This window comes from Loa loa (genome assembly GCF_000183805.2).
Source record: "Loa loa unplaced genomic scaffold supercont3.439, whole genome shotgun sequence".
NCBI classification, from domain to species: Eukaryota; Metazoa; Nematoda; class Chromadorea; order Rhabditida; family Onchocercidae; genus Loa; species Loa loa.
Window position 1 is genome coordinate 1 of NW_018108619.1, and position 14,308 is coordinate 14,308.

The 14,308-nt window shown below is 29.8% G+C and overlaps 5 protein-coding genes across 5 annotated transcripts; 4 read left to right on the forward strand and 1 right to left on the reverse strand.

Moving 5' to 3' along the window:
* The first annotated feature begins 769 nt into the window (after positions 1–769).
* LOAG_18675 (hypothetical protein) lies at positions 770–1,793 on the forward strand. Its single transcript, XM_020451339.1, has 4 exons — positions 770–830; positions 946–1,106; positions 1,410–1,544; positions 1,618–1,793. The coding sequence occupies exons 1-4, from the start codon at positions 795–797 to the stop codon at positions 1,736–1,738; spliced, it is 453 nt and encodes a 150-aa protein (XP_020304882.1). The 5' UTR covers positions 770–794; the 3' UTR covers positions 1,739–1,793.
* A 1,736-nt stretch (positions 1,794–3,529) lies between these two features.
* LOAG_07656 (hypothetical protein) lies at positions 3,530–5,601 on the reverse strand (the record flags this gene model as incomplete). Its single annotated transcript, XM_003143189.1, has 6 exons — positions 3,530–3,682; positions 3,971–4,066; positions 4,481–4,615; positions 4,860–4,972; positions 5,050–5,274; positions 5,571–5,601. The coding sequence occupies 6 exons, from the start codon at positions 5,599–5,601 to the stop codon at positions 3,530–3,532; spliced, it is 753 nt and encodes a 250-aa protein (XP_003143237.1).
* A 749-nt stretch (positions 5,602–6,350) lies between these two features.
* LOAG_07657 (zinc finger protein) lies at positions 6,351–9,224 on the forward strand. Its single transcript, XM_020447499.1, has 7 exons — positions 6,351–6,430; positions 7,014–7,108; positions 7,256–7,435; positions 7,795–7,907; positions 8,018–8,111; positions 8,273–8,391; positions 8,556–9,224. Exons 1-7 carry the CDS (start codon positions 6,373–6,375, stop codon positions 8,617–8,619), a joined length of 723 nt encoding a protein of 240 aa, XP_020302278.1. The 5' UTR covers positions 6,351–6,372; the 3' UTR covers positions 8,620–9,224.
* A 1,033-nt stretch (positions 9,225–10,257) lies between these two features.
* Positions 10,258–10,973, forward strand: LOAG_07658 (hypothetical protein; the record flags this gene model as incomplete). Its single annotated transcript, XM_003143191.1, has 3 exons — positions 10,258–10,412; positions 10,626–10,712; positions 10,910–10,973. The coding sequence occupies 3 exons, from the start codon at positions 10,258–10,260 to the stop codon at positions 10,971–10,973; spliced, it is 306 nt and encodes a 101-aa protein (XP_003143239.1).
* Positions 10,974–12,425: 1,452 nt separating this feature from the next.
* On the forward strand, positions 12,426–13,417 carry LOAG_07659 (hypothetical protein). The gene is made up of 2 exons (XM_003143192.2): positions 12,426–12,571; positions 13,037–13,417. Exons 1-2 carry the CDS (start codon positions 12,458–12,460, stop codon positions 13,334–13,336), a joined length of 414 nt encoding a protein of 137 aa, XP_003143240.1. The 5' UTR covers positions 12,426–12,457; the 3' UTR covers positions 13,337–13,417.
* Positions 13,418–14,308: the final 891 nt, after the last annotated feature.

The window sequence follows — 14,308 nt, forward strand, 5'->3', positions numbered from 1 at the left end:
TTATTATTATTATTATTATTATTATTATTATTATTATTATTATTATTATTATTATTATTATTATTATTATTATTATTATTATTATTATTATTATTATTATTATTATTATTATTATTATTATTATTATTAATTATTATTATTATTACTATTGTTATTATTATTATTAATTATTGTAAACGCATATCTTTGTTCTTATACGCATTGATATATATGATATATGTATATAGATATGTAACATTTTTTTTTCGTTGACATACTTTTTTATTTAATTTTTTCCTTTTAAGTAATCGGCACAGCAATTGTATTGAAATAAATGCATTTGTGCATGATTTGGTCTAATATTTGTTTGATGAAAATTTTCGGAAGAAAGAAAAATTATTTTCAAATATTTTAATCCTATTAATACTGTATATATCATAGCACACCATAAATTTATATAATTGCCATAGATATATGTAATTCAAATAATAACAGGTATTACAAATGTTTTGTTCATTCTTAACAATCCTTCTCTACCTTTTTATTCTCTCTTATCAATCCCCTCTTCCATTCCTTCTTATTAATTAGTGATATGATCAGCAGGAGTTATTCGGTAATAAATCATCTAATTTTAAAAACCTGAAAATGTTTTTAATTCAAAAAGAAAGGGAAAAAGTGTAGAAATGAGAATGTTGGTATTTACTTGTGGTTCCTTTTGCAACTCAATATTATCGTTATTTTGAGGAGGAAGATATGATTTGTATTTTTAATTAAATTTCATTCATATCGAAATTTTTAGGGGTCTACCCGTTCCAATGCCTGCGGTGAAATTTGCAAGCAGACTTAGGAAGGTATGTTTACTTTATCAATCATTCATCTCCCTTATCACTTGTTTCCTTCTACATTTAGTTATCTAATTAATTAAGATTTGAATTTTGAAGCGATAAAAAAGATATATATTGTTAGGTATTACCATGCAAAAATGCAAAAACGAGCGGAGTTGTAATTAAGCCACGTTTTGTGAGGAATGCATCAGCTGGATATCCGTTTATTTCGCGCGGTTTGCAAAGGAATCTTAATGCTCTGATCGATGTTTATTCTTTAACTGCTGATATGAAACCATCAGAGTAATTTCTCATTTAGTGCTTTTCTTTAATATACTAACGATAGTTGATATTGAGAGTGTCACTTTAGTCTTAATAAGAGTGATATTCGCGACATGGCTCGATTCCTTATTAAATGTCGTCTAGCAACTTGATTTCAATAAATTATATAACCTGCTTATTGTGAATATATCTGTCCCACTTTTCTACTTTGAAGCCAAATTACCTGTTGTATGAGTAAGTTGGTTTCAGCATATCTTAGTATTTTCTTCAATACTCAGCAAATGATAAGAGTAAGATACATTATCGCATACATACTCTTTACAGAATGGCACCATCCACGGTTAAATCTCGTGTTATTCAAAGTACGGAAGAGGATGATGAAGATTTGGAGTTAGTTGTTGATAGTGATGAAGACAACATCGTTGATAACAATAAGGAAGAGATTATCAGTCAAACCAGGTTTGATCAGAATAATCCCAATGATACTGTGAACATTGTATTTTCGCTCAAAATTTAACCTTTCGTTTTACAGTGCAAGAAATGATCGAATGAATAGTAAACTGGGCAGCATTTCGAAGGAATCACGTCATTATCGTACGGAAAGTATTTGTTTAGAAATGGGTTATGAAGAAGATCCATCATCTGAATCGTGATATAAAGAAATTTTCTTTTTTGTTAGGCTAATATAAAATTGCCGTTATTGCATGGATACATGTACTGATAATGAAAGATTGAAAAGATAATGCGAAAATACCATGAAAAATCGAGGAGGCGAAGGAAGAAGTACAAATGTAGCAGAAATTTTTATTATCACAAGAATTTGTTTAAAAATGAATGGAAAAAAAACTGATGAAATATTCCCAAAATGTGAATAAGCAATTGATGAATTTATTCAACAAAAATTACAACTGTAAATTATATACAATTCATATATATCTTTAGAGCACTCAGTTTTCTCATTCTCATTATATTTTAATTAGCAATTAGAAAAAAACTGAACGTGACAAAGCAGAATGACGAAGGGAAGAGTGTAAGATGAATTTTTCAGATTGTTCACAAAATAATTTACTGCATAATGGGATAGTTCAGATGACCTATATCCTGAAATAATATACTACAGTAATTGTGATAATAAATGAGCAGATTGATGGGTCGAAGATTATTTACACTTTTTAGATGTTATTTGTTCGATGATTATCGCTACTTGCCCATTTATTTATTTACTACTTTTATATTTTTCATTCCTCTTGGTCTCTTTGTTTATATTTATTTCATTAATTATTTTCATCATGTGAAAAAACATTTAATTTTCAGCAGAAAAATCGAAATAACATGAAATCATTGCTTTAATGACAGAGTATGATTAGTAACAATTAAAAAGAAACAATTTACTTATTTTGATGAAATAAAAATAGAAGTACAAAACTTACACTTAAAATTTGCAACAAGAAAAAGTGCTCCGAGGAGAAGCATTTTATCTGTTGGGGTGATATTTCGTGGAACTAAAATGTGATTTTTTTTTAGCCATAATTTTGAAATGAAAGATATGCTGAAATCTTCCATAACATGATTGTTTTGAAGCCATTTATCAAAAAATTCAAATAAACGAAGAAGAAATGAGGAGATCTGCTAACATGTGATATTGAAATTGTCAATAGTTGCAATCTTATCACTCGTTTCTGCCCATTCTTTTGTGATAATACCAATAAGAACATTCTTATCTGCTGATATCACCTAATGTTAGCATAGTAATCTTAGAGATTACGGTATGATTTTAAAACAGTATTTCCTGTTTGTCTTCTTAAATTTAGCTTTTAACTTACAATAAAACTGTAAGTCAAATTAAATTCTTCGATTTATCATCACTTTTCGGATTCTACAATATCAACATTTTTTTTTCTTATGAAGCCATTCCGGAGATTACCGTATCATATCAGTTGTCAATAATCACTTATATTTCTAACAACGAAAGAATGGAAAAATGTACTTCATACTGTATATTACAGCAATAACAAGCAATGTAGCTCAGATTACTAGTCGAACCAATAATGAAATATCTTGGTTTCCCTTTTGCGTCCTCAACTTGATAATATGGTCTGATGAGACTAATTTGCTGGACAACTGCACCTTTAACTTATCCAATAACCGTAATTATTGCACGTAAACCATAATAAAACAAGAAGTACAGTAATTTGAGATTTTGTTTAACAAGCAATGAGACAATAATCAGCGTTGCTAAATGATAGATGAACTGTACCTTTGTTAAAAAATGTTATCAATTCAAAATCATCCTGTATGCTTTATTTTCTAAATTTTAACGTACGCGATAATTATTAATGACTATTATTATATAATAATATACTAATATAACAATGAATATAATATATATTATAATAAGTGATAATATTATAATAAATTATATATACATAAAATTTCATTCAACATTAAGTAAAGAGACCGATGACAAATCCTGGAGGTGATTCAATTATTATCTGATGAGATTTATTGGTCGAAAATATGCAACAAACAGGATAGGCACCACATCGACCGCCAAAAAAACTTGAACACGTTAGCAACTTTTTCATCTTTATCATTTCCTGAATTATTGATTGTGATATGGCACTAAGGAAATATTAACTTACGTAAAGAAGACGGGATCAAGTACATTTCCTAGGATTTTCACATAAAAATAAGAGATTCTTGAGAAGTAACAATTAAATCGACATGTATTTAAATTAGAATGATACAAAAGTTAGAATAAACACTCTATTCCAGATTAAACCATGGACTCGTTTTCTTGAAGTAGATTGAATCACTTTAATAATACTTAAAGGATATTTTAATAAATGTGAATATTTTTGGATAAATGAGAACTTAAGCCTTACTTGTCCTGTGGAAGTAGTGAAATGTAAGTGAGAGTATTTCGCTGTTCTACAATTACATTGACATATATTATTTGATGTTTCAAACACATGGTAAACCTGAAATTCATTCGATCATTCAGTAACTTCTTTGACATTTTTAGCTTAAGCATTACTATTATGAATAAATGAGAAATGCTTCAGCTCGGAACATAAAACTGAAATGAAATAAAAACATAACACTATCTCTTCTCCTCTCTCCCTCACCCCGCCCCCTCCTCCGCCAAAAAAAAAGTGCGTATCAGTAATAAGAGGGAAAGAATATAAAAAATCCACTTTTAGGGTAATAATTGGTACTACAGTGCCAATGAAATACGAAAAATGTTATTTATAGTATTTAGAAAATAAATGTTTCGGACTATGAGTATTTTAAGACCTGGCCTGAAATGTCTTACACGTTAATTCCGCAATGTTCCACATTAATCGCCCTCCTAAAATGGTAAATCTCATATTAAATATGAAAAATTGTGCAACTTTAGCATTTCTATGAACAAAAAAAGCAGAAATTGTTGGATGAGGTAAAAACACTACCAATTTCCCTTTTATATCTTCGATAACATATCGATTCTCCCGAAGGAAACCGAGAAATGTATCGATTGCATTAGAGTGCTACAAAAAATAATGTAGCAAAATGACAATTTCTAATTCATTCTTCAATTAAATTTGATAATTTAAGTTTTGTCTGCTATAAAGTACCGTTGTTTTTCTTTTCCTTTTTTCCGTTCTCTAAAAATTGCATCCTTTTTAAAGTATTTGAGTGCAATGAGGAATTTTCAACTGAGTAATTTCAAAAAAGTGAATTTTTTTCAAATAATTCTTTAAAGATTTAAAAGGTAACAATGAAAATGATAACCTGTCGAATATAAAACTGCTTGAGTGATTGAAGTGCTAACGAGGTCTTCTGTTCACTTACTGATAAATGATTAGCTGTGAATTTACTAATAACATTCCTTCGTTTCTCCTTGTCTAAATGCGTTACTCTTGTGAACTCAAGTAGTCTAAGCATAAGTAAAATATACCGAAATATGGAAAAAAAATCGTACCATTTCTAATGCTAGTAGTAGTTTGATCATTGACTGAAATTTTAGCATTCTTGAAAAAGTTCATTTGTGGATAAGGCTGTTTGGTGACAGCAGTGGGTGAAATGATTTCAAAATATTCCGATTTGGAATTTGAATTATCATTTTCTGGAAAATATTCCATATCTGTATCAGTCTTGGAGCTAGTTCCAATTCTATAATTTCTTCTCTTATCCCGCCTTTCTGTAACTGAAAATTTCATTCTGTATGGAAAAGGAAGTTTTATCGAAACTATGCAATAGCCAGAATTGACCCCAGTTCTATCCTCTTTTACACTGATAAAATTCACCTTTCATATGATCATTTGTTAATAATGTCTATTCGGAGAAATAATGAATGATGTAGGATATGGCAAGGGCAGGAATTATTAACACCGAGTGTCGGTGTTGAGATATTTTGAGATCTCAAAAAAGGTCAAGTTGTACAAGCAAAGACAGCGAATCAGCACAATAAATGAGATGCAACACAAACAATATCTTGCTGACCTTCGATCCGCACTGCTGGATCCTTTGACATCGTCTAACCGAGCGACACCGTTGAAAATCCAACAACAATCATAAATAAATGATCGCTGTCGATAAATAAAACTTATTTGAAATCATGAAATTTACATCTTTTTGTTAACTCTGAAATTTGTACATCATTGCAGGATCGCTTGTCATAAGAGGTCATGGATGAATTTATTTTTGATTTCGACATATATGAATATAAGTTTGCATGCATATATAAATTTTGCATGTAGAGGGATGCTTGCGGATTTGGACAAAATTTCAGTGAAAATTTGATGACGACATTAACTTTCCAATTCAGTCCTTAGTCGCCCAACATCTACGAACTCCTGTCCCAAACATCTCACCTTGACTTCTGACCTTCGTCCTCTGAACTCACCTCACAGAAAAAGATTATAATGCAGTTGACAACCTTTCCTCCTCACCGCTTAGGTCATGTTCTCCACATACCCTCACAAAATTCGAGCATACGGCATGCAAATATTTCCTTATTCCAAGTAATGATTTATCCTTTGCCACTGGATAGGTGTCTTATATTTTTGATTTGTTTTTTTTTTTTTTGGAGGACTTTCTAGAAGGATTCTGAGTAATTCTATATGCTACACTATGACGTGCATCACTGTTACTTCTACTTTTATTTTGTTAAAGTCTGAAAGAACTTTCAATTACCCTGAGTAATAAGCGTATTGTAATTAATCACGTAATTACGTGGAATCATTCTGAGATAACATGCTGTTGTTTAGATGAAGTATTCTTTTTCAGACAAAAAGATTGTCAAATGGCAGAATTTCCTGGTTTTGGTCGTCATTGCAACTTTGATGGCTGTAATTTGCTGGGTAATTTCCTCATTATTATCCATAAATTTTAAGTGTCGCATTTGAAATCAACAAAATAATAGCTCTTCCTTCATTTGACATTACTGGTAGAAAAGTGACGTAAGTAACTGTCAGATCACACTTGATAGGTGTATCAGACTCTGAGTTACACTTTTTTTTGCTTTATGTCTTTTATTTTTACCGCTGTGGTTTGCGTAGAAAAATTCAGTGAATAGAGTACTGCTTAATGAACTGACACCAAATTCAATAGCAGTTTGAAGGGGAAGTGTCTCAGTCTAGTATTACACTTACGATATTGTACTGGCTGTCAGCTTTATCTGGTAATATGTATGCGAATAATTTAGTATGATGTAAAATAGTATTAATTACTTTTACTGGGTCATTTTATACGTTTGTAATGATACGTTCAACACCAAATACTGCTGTGGTTTTTTGTCCCCGATATGCTATGTGAACGAGTTTTGTTTTTTATAAAATTGTAATCTGAATTAGTAAAATGCGGTTTATATTTGTGTTGTTTTGGTCTTCATTTTTATACAAAAGCTATCATCGATTACTTATTTTGGATGCTTATAATTTTCAGATTTTCTTCCCGTTCGATGTGATGCGTGTAAGAAAGATTTTTGTGGTTCGCACTACTCGTATGATGCACATTGCTGTCATTCTTTATATAAAAGGGTATCATTTCATCTTTGTCGTTACTAGAATTTGATTTCATAAAAGCTTTAATTAGTTTTTCGGAATCCATTATGTTCAATCGCATGCATGGGAAAGGAATTTTTGGAAATTAATGACCGATTTCTGAAATTAATGACCAGTTTTCAGGATATGCAAGTGCCAGTATGCCCATTGTGTAGCAAACCAATTCCAGTAGCACGAGGAGAACGTCCAGACAAACGAGTAAGCGATCACATCGACTCGAATTGTAAATCAAATCCTGCGATTGCATTAAAAGGGAAAATTTATACATATCACTGTTCACAACGAAATTGCAAGAAAAGAGAGGTATTCCTTAAGTTTTCTTTTTCCAGAAAGATTGTCTACAGTATCTTGTTCTCAAGTGAGAAAACTCTTATATGAGGAGTGAACACATAATGGTTTGTCTTGTGTTCAACAAAAGAAAATTACTGGATCGAGACACATGTTATTTTCGTTTATTTTCTTTGTTTCTGTAATTGGTTATTTTACTCTATATTACCCGGCTAGCCAGTTGTTATTCCAGTATTAATCAACAAATCATTAGCAACTAAAAATAAATAGAAAGCTCAAATGACTTCAAATCGTATCTTCAAAGGTTTACACGGTACTTCCAAGCAATGCTGACAGTCGACCATTGAATAAAATTAACTTAAGTCACGTTTTAGCTTGTTTCTATTAAATGTAATCAGTGCGGGCGAAATTTTTGTCTAAAGCATCGATTTCCAACCGATCATGATTGTATGGAAGTGAGAAACGAAAGACCACTCTCAAATGCAGCGCATGTTTTACAATCAGTTTGTGACAGTTTTGTAACAGTTTGTTCATTTGATGCTGATTCCTCTTTGATGAGTTCAATAAGGACTGAATATTACTTCATACTGATTATAGATTAGCCGCACTGCATCGCAATAAAAAAAGTTACCGGAATGAATCAGTCACAAAAGAATCACATGACAACCCTCCGTTACCGGTTAACTCAATGGTATGTTTATTTTTCTGTTTATTTATATTATTTTAAAGTTTATTTATATTATTTAATTTATTGTTTTTCTTTTTCTTTCTGACATAATATATGAAGTGAAAAAAATTAGACTCTCGTTTTTTAGAGGTTTTTTTTTTTTGCCATTTGCATCGTACTTTCAGTCGGAAGACGAAGCACTAACACGGGCGCTGCAGGAACTGCTAAATAATTCCGATGAATATATGACTCTAGAAGAACGCGACAGGGCTGTTGCAGAAGAAATGCAAAGAATGGAATATCAGTAAGTTATTAAATCCCAACTTGAAGTAAATACTGGGACTAACTTTATTTGATATTTCAAATAATGTGATGAAATCTTGGCGAAAGTCTTTTTTTTAATATATTGTTGGACAAGAGATTCAAAGTGGTAATTTGCAGTCATTTTTAACTTTTGAAAAGTTCTAGACAGCAATTGCAAGGACAGCGAGTTCCAGCAAATTCAAGTCACGACAGATGCATTATTTCATAGTAAACTAAATATATTGAAATTCCATGTGTGTCCACTGAATATATTTGAAATTCCAAGTGTTCTTTCCTAAAGTCATTTTTACATTTGGTTACAACTGAAATCTTCGTTTATCTGTTGAAAGAAAGGAAGTTTTGTCTCTCCAAAGTGGTGAAATGGAAAATTAAGCTTTATGAAATACTTTTGTGCCATAGATAAATAAATTCCTCTTTTTCGAATTTCACTTCTCTGTTTTACAAGTTTCGTGAATGACTTCACCTTTTCGTACTCTCTTGCTAGATTATTGTGCATTCTTCGGGTTTTCGTTGTAAATGCGATTTGCAGTGACAACATACTTGGGTTGTGTCAGAGATAAAGCTGTACGTCTCAGGTTGTGTTCTTTATTCTTTCATTATGCACATTTCTCTGTCTACTTGCAGCTTTTCTTATTTGTTCGTATTGTTATTGTAATCTGATTTTAATGCCATATAAAATTATGCTTTTTATATTTTAAGACGTTATGATCGAAATTACTCTTCATTTGTTCGCTACACTTTTATTATATTAAAAATGGGACAATAAATTCGTATGTGTGGGATAAAAGGAGGATCTCCGAAAAAAGAATCTCGAAGCTTCAGATAAACAGTGCTGAAATTAAAAGTTTGGAGAAATCCTGTGATGTGGTTATGATCAAATGTCCTAAAGTTTGGTCTGTCTGTTCTTCCTTGAGGATTTTCCATTCATGACAGACTTCTCTCTTAATAGCTAGGACAATCAAACTTTTATGCAGATTGCGTCTACGAAAACCAGGGACAGAAAAAAAACGTCTGCGAAAACCAGGAACATATTCCAATTTTTCTGCTTTCATTTCCTACTGTAACAATAATATCCTGCTCTCTTTGTTTTTCGACGAATAATAATTTTGGGTTGGATAACAATTTTAAGCAACAATTCCAGACTAGTTATTGGTCAAGTAAGTTATTTTCCAGACCGGAAATGGGGCAACTCAATGATGAGTTCAAGACGATAAGTTGTCAGTGCTGTTAGCATTTCGTTGAGAGATCCATTGAATTCATTCTCAGAAATTGTTTACCATCAATAGATGTTGTTCTGTCACCTATATGTTTTCATAGAAGAAATTTGTTTACCTTTGAATTTGAATGAAGGTAATGTTCATTTAACTACTTAACAAAGCACGACATTTTACTTTACATCATGCCAACAATAATAGATGGAAATTTCACTATCTATTATGTTTCAGGCTGTATCAGCCATTTTGGTTGATCAGTAGACAGTTTTAGGATAAGGGTAGATATTTCGGGTAAATTGGGAGAGATTTGGCGGTACTCTTTGGAATATCACCCGATGTTTTTGTCAGCTGACAATACGGAATTTGCGTTGTCGGAAATTATCATTGCATTTTTAAAATCAAGAAGCTTGAAGAATAAATTGAAATTTGAAACTTACTTGTAATTTTCGTTTTAATTGTTTGACTTCCTTTTAGCTTTTCTAAAGAAAAAGCAATGTAAATTTAATTCTATTAGAAATAGAGAAGTGTTGATTGATAAATGGAGAAGCTGTTTCCAACTAACTCTAACGGCAGATAACATCCGTTAAGTTAATGATTAACCTATTATGAATGACAAATGAATTGTTTTCCGGATGCAATGTTTTCGGCACTTTTCTACAACGATACTATTACTGATTAAACTATTATTTGTTAAAAATGTTACATCAATGGTATGTCCTGATGGTTATGCAGGTAACGAATTTCATAGCTTACTTTATGGATTGGGCTATGGTACTTTGGCTCAAATGTAAGTAATACTTTTTAGTCATTTGCATCTTTAACCTTTCTTACCTGTACTCTTCAACTGAATATCTTTAACAATGATATTTAAAAAAAATATTCTGGTGTAATTATGCCTTTTTTTGTCTTTTAAAACATAAGGTAGAATTATATGTGTATATATATATATATATAGTTGTGTGTGTATGTGTGAATTTCAAATATTCTATTTCTATTCCAGATGTCCACCTGATAATTTCTTCTTCTCATATATATGTTGTGATCAAGGATATTTCGAATGCTGTATAAGATTCGAATTATGGTTTATGTAAGTTTTCTCATGACATATCGAAATTCGAATTTCGATTATGTAATTAATTATATCATTTCGTCCCATGCTTTTTCCTAATGAATAGTTATGCCAATTATTTAAGAAGTTTCAAATTTATTTGAATTTTTTCAGAATATTGATGGTTGTAATGTTAATTTCGATCTCATTTTGCTGTTTCTGCTTCCTGTTTGCAGGTATTCTATACGTAAGAAAAGTGGAAAATACGTGATAAGCCTTACTGTATCACCATCTCTTTAATTAATAATTTGTAAATGTAATTTATCTGCAAACGATTTGATTAGCTGTTTACTTTCATTTATTTCTTTATTTATTTTTCTCTCGTTATGAATATAAAACAATCAAACTTGAAATGAAAGCAAAAGGAACGATTTTTATTATATTTGAAAATAGCTTTTAATATATTCTTTCTTCTTATTTCTCCTTTTTTTTATTTTTGAAATACTTTGTTAAAACTTTTTAACGTGCAAAAATTAATTTATTTTGTAAACCAAAAATTGATTGAAAATGAACCTATCATTGTCATTTTCTTTTAATCATTGCAACAAAATAAATATCATCAATGGATAATATCATCAGTGTTTTTCCGCTTTTTTTATTTTTATTTCTTATTTTTTGTTTTAAATTTAATTATCTTTGATTTCTTCCTTCTCTTTTTTAAAAAATTTCATTAATTTATGTGTAATTTGAACTGGAAAACATTGATAATATTGTTTGTAGTTCAATGTAAACTCATCGAAAGTCTTTGTCACGTGTTGATAGCATTATCATCTCTCTCTACCTCTTTCTCTCCCTCTCTCCTTTTCTCTCCCATCTTTGCTTATTTTCAGGTTCTTTGCTTTGACATTTTTATGTTTACTGCAAAACTAAAAGTATTTTATGCGAATTGATTCGTAAATTAAACATTTTTGCATGAAAATCTAAGCAGAATGCATATTCTATTCTGTTTTAACTTTATCAATTTTTGTCTTTCAAATATTTAATTCTTTTAAATTTGTCAACATTTGTTCTGGAAACTTCAAACAATCTTTTCATTAGTTGACGTTAATTTTTTTTTCGTTTTATACTATTATTTAAAGTCATTTCAATCCATCTTATAGCCAATCACAAATACATCATTTCAATCTAACTTATCACATACACAGTCATTTCGGTCTAGTTAGCTATGCACATTTGCTAACATTAATCAAATAAAATAGTAATCAAGGTAGAAGATAATATACAGTAATACTGTATCTTTGGATGGTGATCGTTCTCTCTGTTGTGTTAGTTAAGCAATAATGTGATAACAAATCACATTCTTACCTTCTTCTTCTTCTTCTTTTCACTCTCTTTCCAGCTGTTCAGTCCAACTCTTTCATTAGTTCATTTTATCAGTTTAGTATTTAAGCAATGATAATTCAGTGAGTGTATTTCGTTCAGTGTATTTCTTGCATTTCAAACTAATCGTTTGTCTAGGCATTTTCTTTCAATTCTTTCCTCACTTTATAAATTATTTCAATTTTTCATTTCATTCTCTTTCATTATCACAAATAAAATATCTGAGCATTGATTTGATAATATTTGAGCGTATAGCTTTTCTCTCTCTCTCTCTCTCTCTCTCTCTCTCCCTTTCCATTTCCCTCTGTCTGTATTAATTTGCTTTTAGCATTGCTTATTCATTTACTTATTTTGGAAAAATTTTTTGAAAACTTTTCGGAAGAAATTTGCACAACGAAAACGATATGCCTGATTCGATATTAGTACCGCATAGTTCATTCACTTCATCCACTTCTTCCGCATCCGAAATTGACTACATGCAAAATATCAAAACTATGTTGGAGAGCTCATCATCCCAGGTTTGTTAATTGCCTTAATTAATTCAGTCTATTGCCTAGTTAATTAATTTTTCGATTACTTATTGGTGGAATTAAATTGACGGCTAATAGAGCAACCATCAAAATTTGCACTAATTTAGCAGTAATAACAACGAATATAAAATTATTAAACGTAACTAATTTAGATTCTCAATAACTTTGAAAAAAATCCCTGTTTTTTCGAATTTGAATTTAGATTTGAGAGATTGAAATGCGTAACTTCTCCATTCATCTCTTCACTTCCATTTGAATATTTGGGTAAATAGAACGAATGGAAGTGATCCAAAAAATTAATTTGTTTTTTTCTTGATATTTTCTTTTTCCTTTTAATCTTTATAATCCAAATTAAACTTCTATTAGTTATCAAATTCAGTAATTGTGTAAAGGGAATGGAATGATCCTTCCAGAGATTCATTCAAACTTACAAATTATTATTCTATTTTACAGATATCACGCAATGGTAATTCACAATTACAACGTCTCATAAATAACATCGATAATCCGGAGAAGACGAAACCGATGAAAGCGGTATCATTGGGTGAGCTGAATACTGTTGATCTATACTTTATCATTGTTGCTATCTTGGAAAGGCGAATAATCACTTGTGAGGAACAGAATGATGCATTGAAGAAATCCTTAAAAAAAGCATTACGAAGAATTGCTAAATTGGAAGATTTGATTGGAAATACGGAACTACCAGAAAGAAGTCTACAAATGTTGACACATTCGAAGTCGTCCACTTCTTAAACTTTCATCTATTTTAATTATATAGCATTATCCCACACACTTCAAATAACTGTTTTGTTATTAATGACAAAATTATCAAACACAAATGATTCTTCCTTCTTCCATTTTCTTTTGCAAATTTGAAATATGTAAATTTGAAATTTTGCCAAAAATAAGATCAGATCAGAGATCACCTTTTAACTTTCCTTTCTCTAAAATATGCAAGTTAGCAATGTAATATCATCATCATCATCATAGCTTTTTATATATTGTCGTTACTGTTTCATACAACAGTTTTTTTCTTTTTTTTTGAAATTTTATGAAATTTTCTTTTATTCACTGAAAATATTTCGCCCAAAGCTTTTTTTTTACCTTTATGTTAGATAACTTCTTTTTTTCTTTGCTTGTGATGAAAAGAAATTAATGTTTTTTTGTTTGCTAAACAGAATGTAAGGACAAACTTGCCTTTAACTTTATATAATTAATAGCCAAGGACAAAGCTATAACAGATAAGTGTTATAGCTAAGGATCAGGTTATAGTAACGAGAGGATAAGTACTATCTTAAAATAAAATTAAGTATACTTTGGTACTAGCAGCAGTCGTTGTAATCCAAAAACAAATTATATATTTAATCTTTTCAAATCATCTTTTTTTCTTAGCTTATCTGCTAATGTGCTTATCACTATGTTCATGTAAAATATTCGCAATATCAGCTGATAGTTAGCGACGAATAAACTTAGTTTTATTTTCAAATTGTTTTCTAACATTATTATTATCACTAATAATAATAATAATAATAATAATACTAATAATAATAATAATACTAATAATAATAATAGTAATAATAATAATAATAATAATAATAATAATAATAATAATAATAATAATAATAATAATAATAATAATAATAATAATAATAATAATAATAATAATAATAATAATAATAATAATAATAATAATAATAATAATAATAATAATAATAATAATAATAA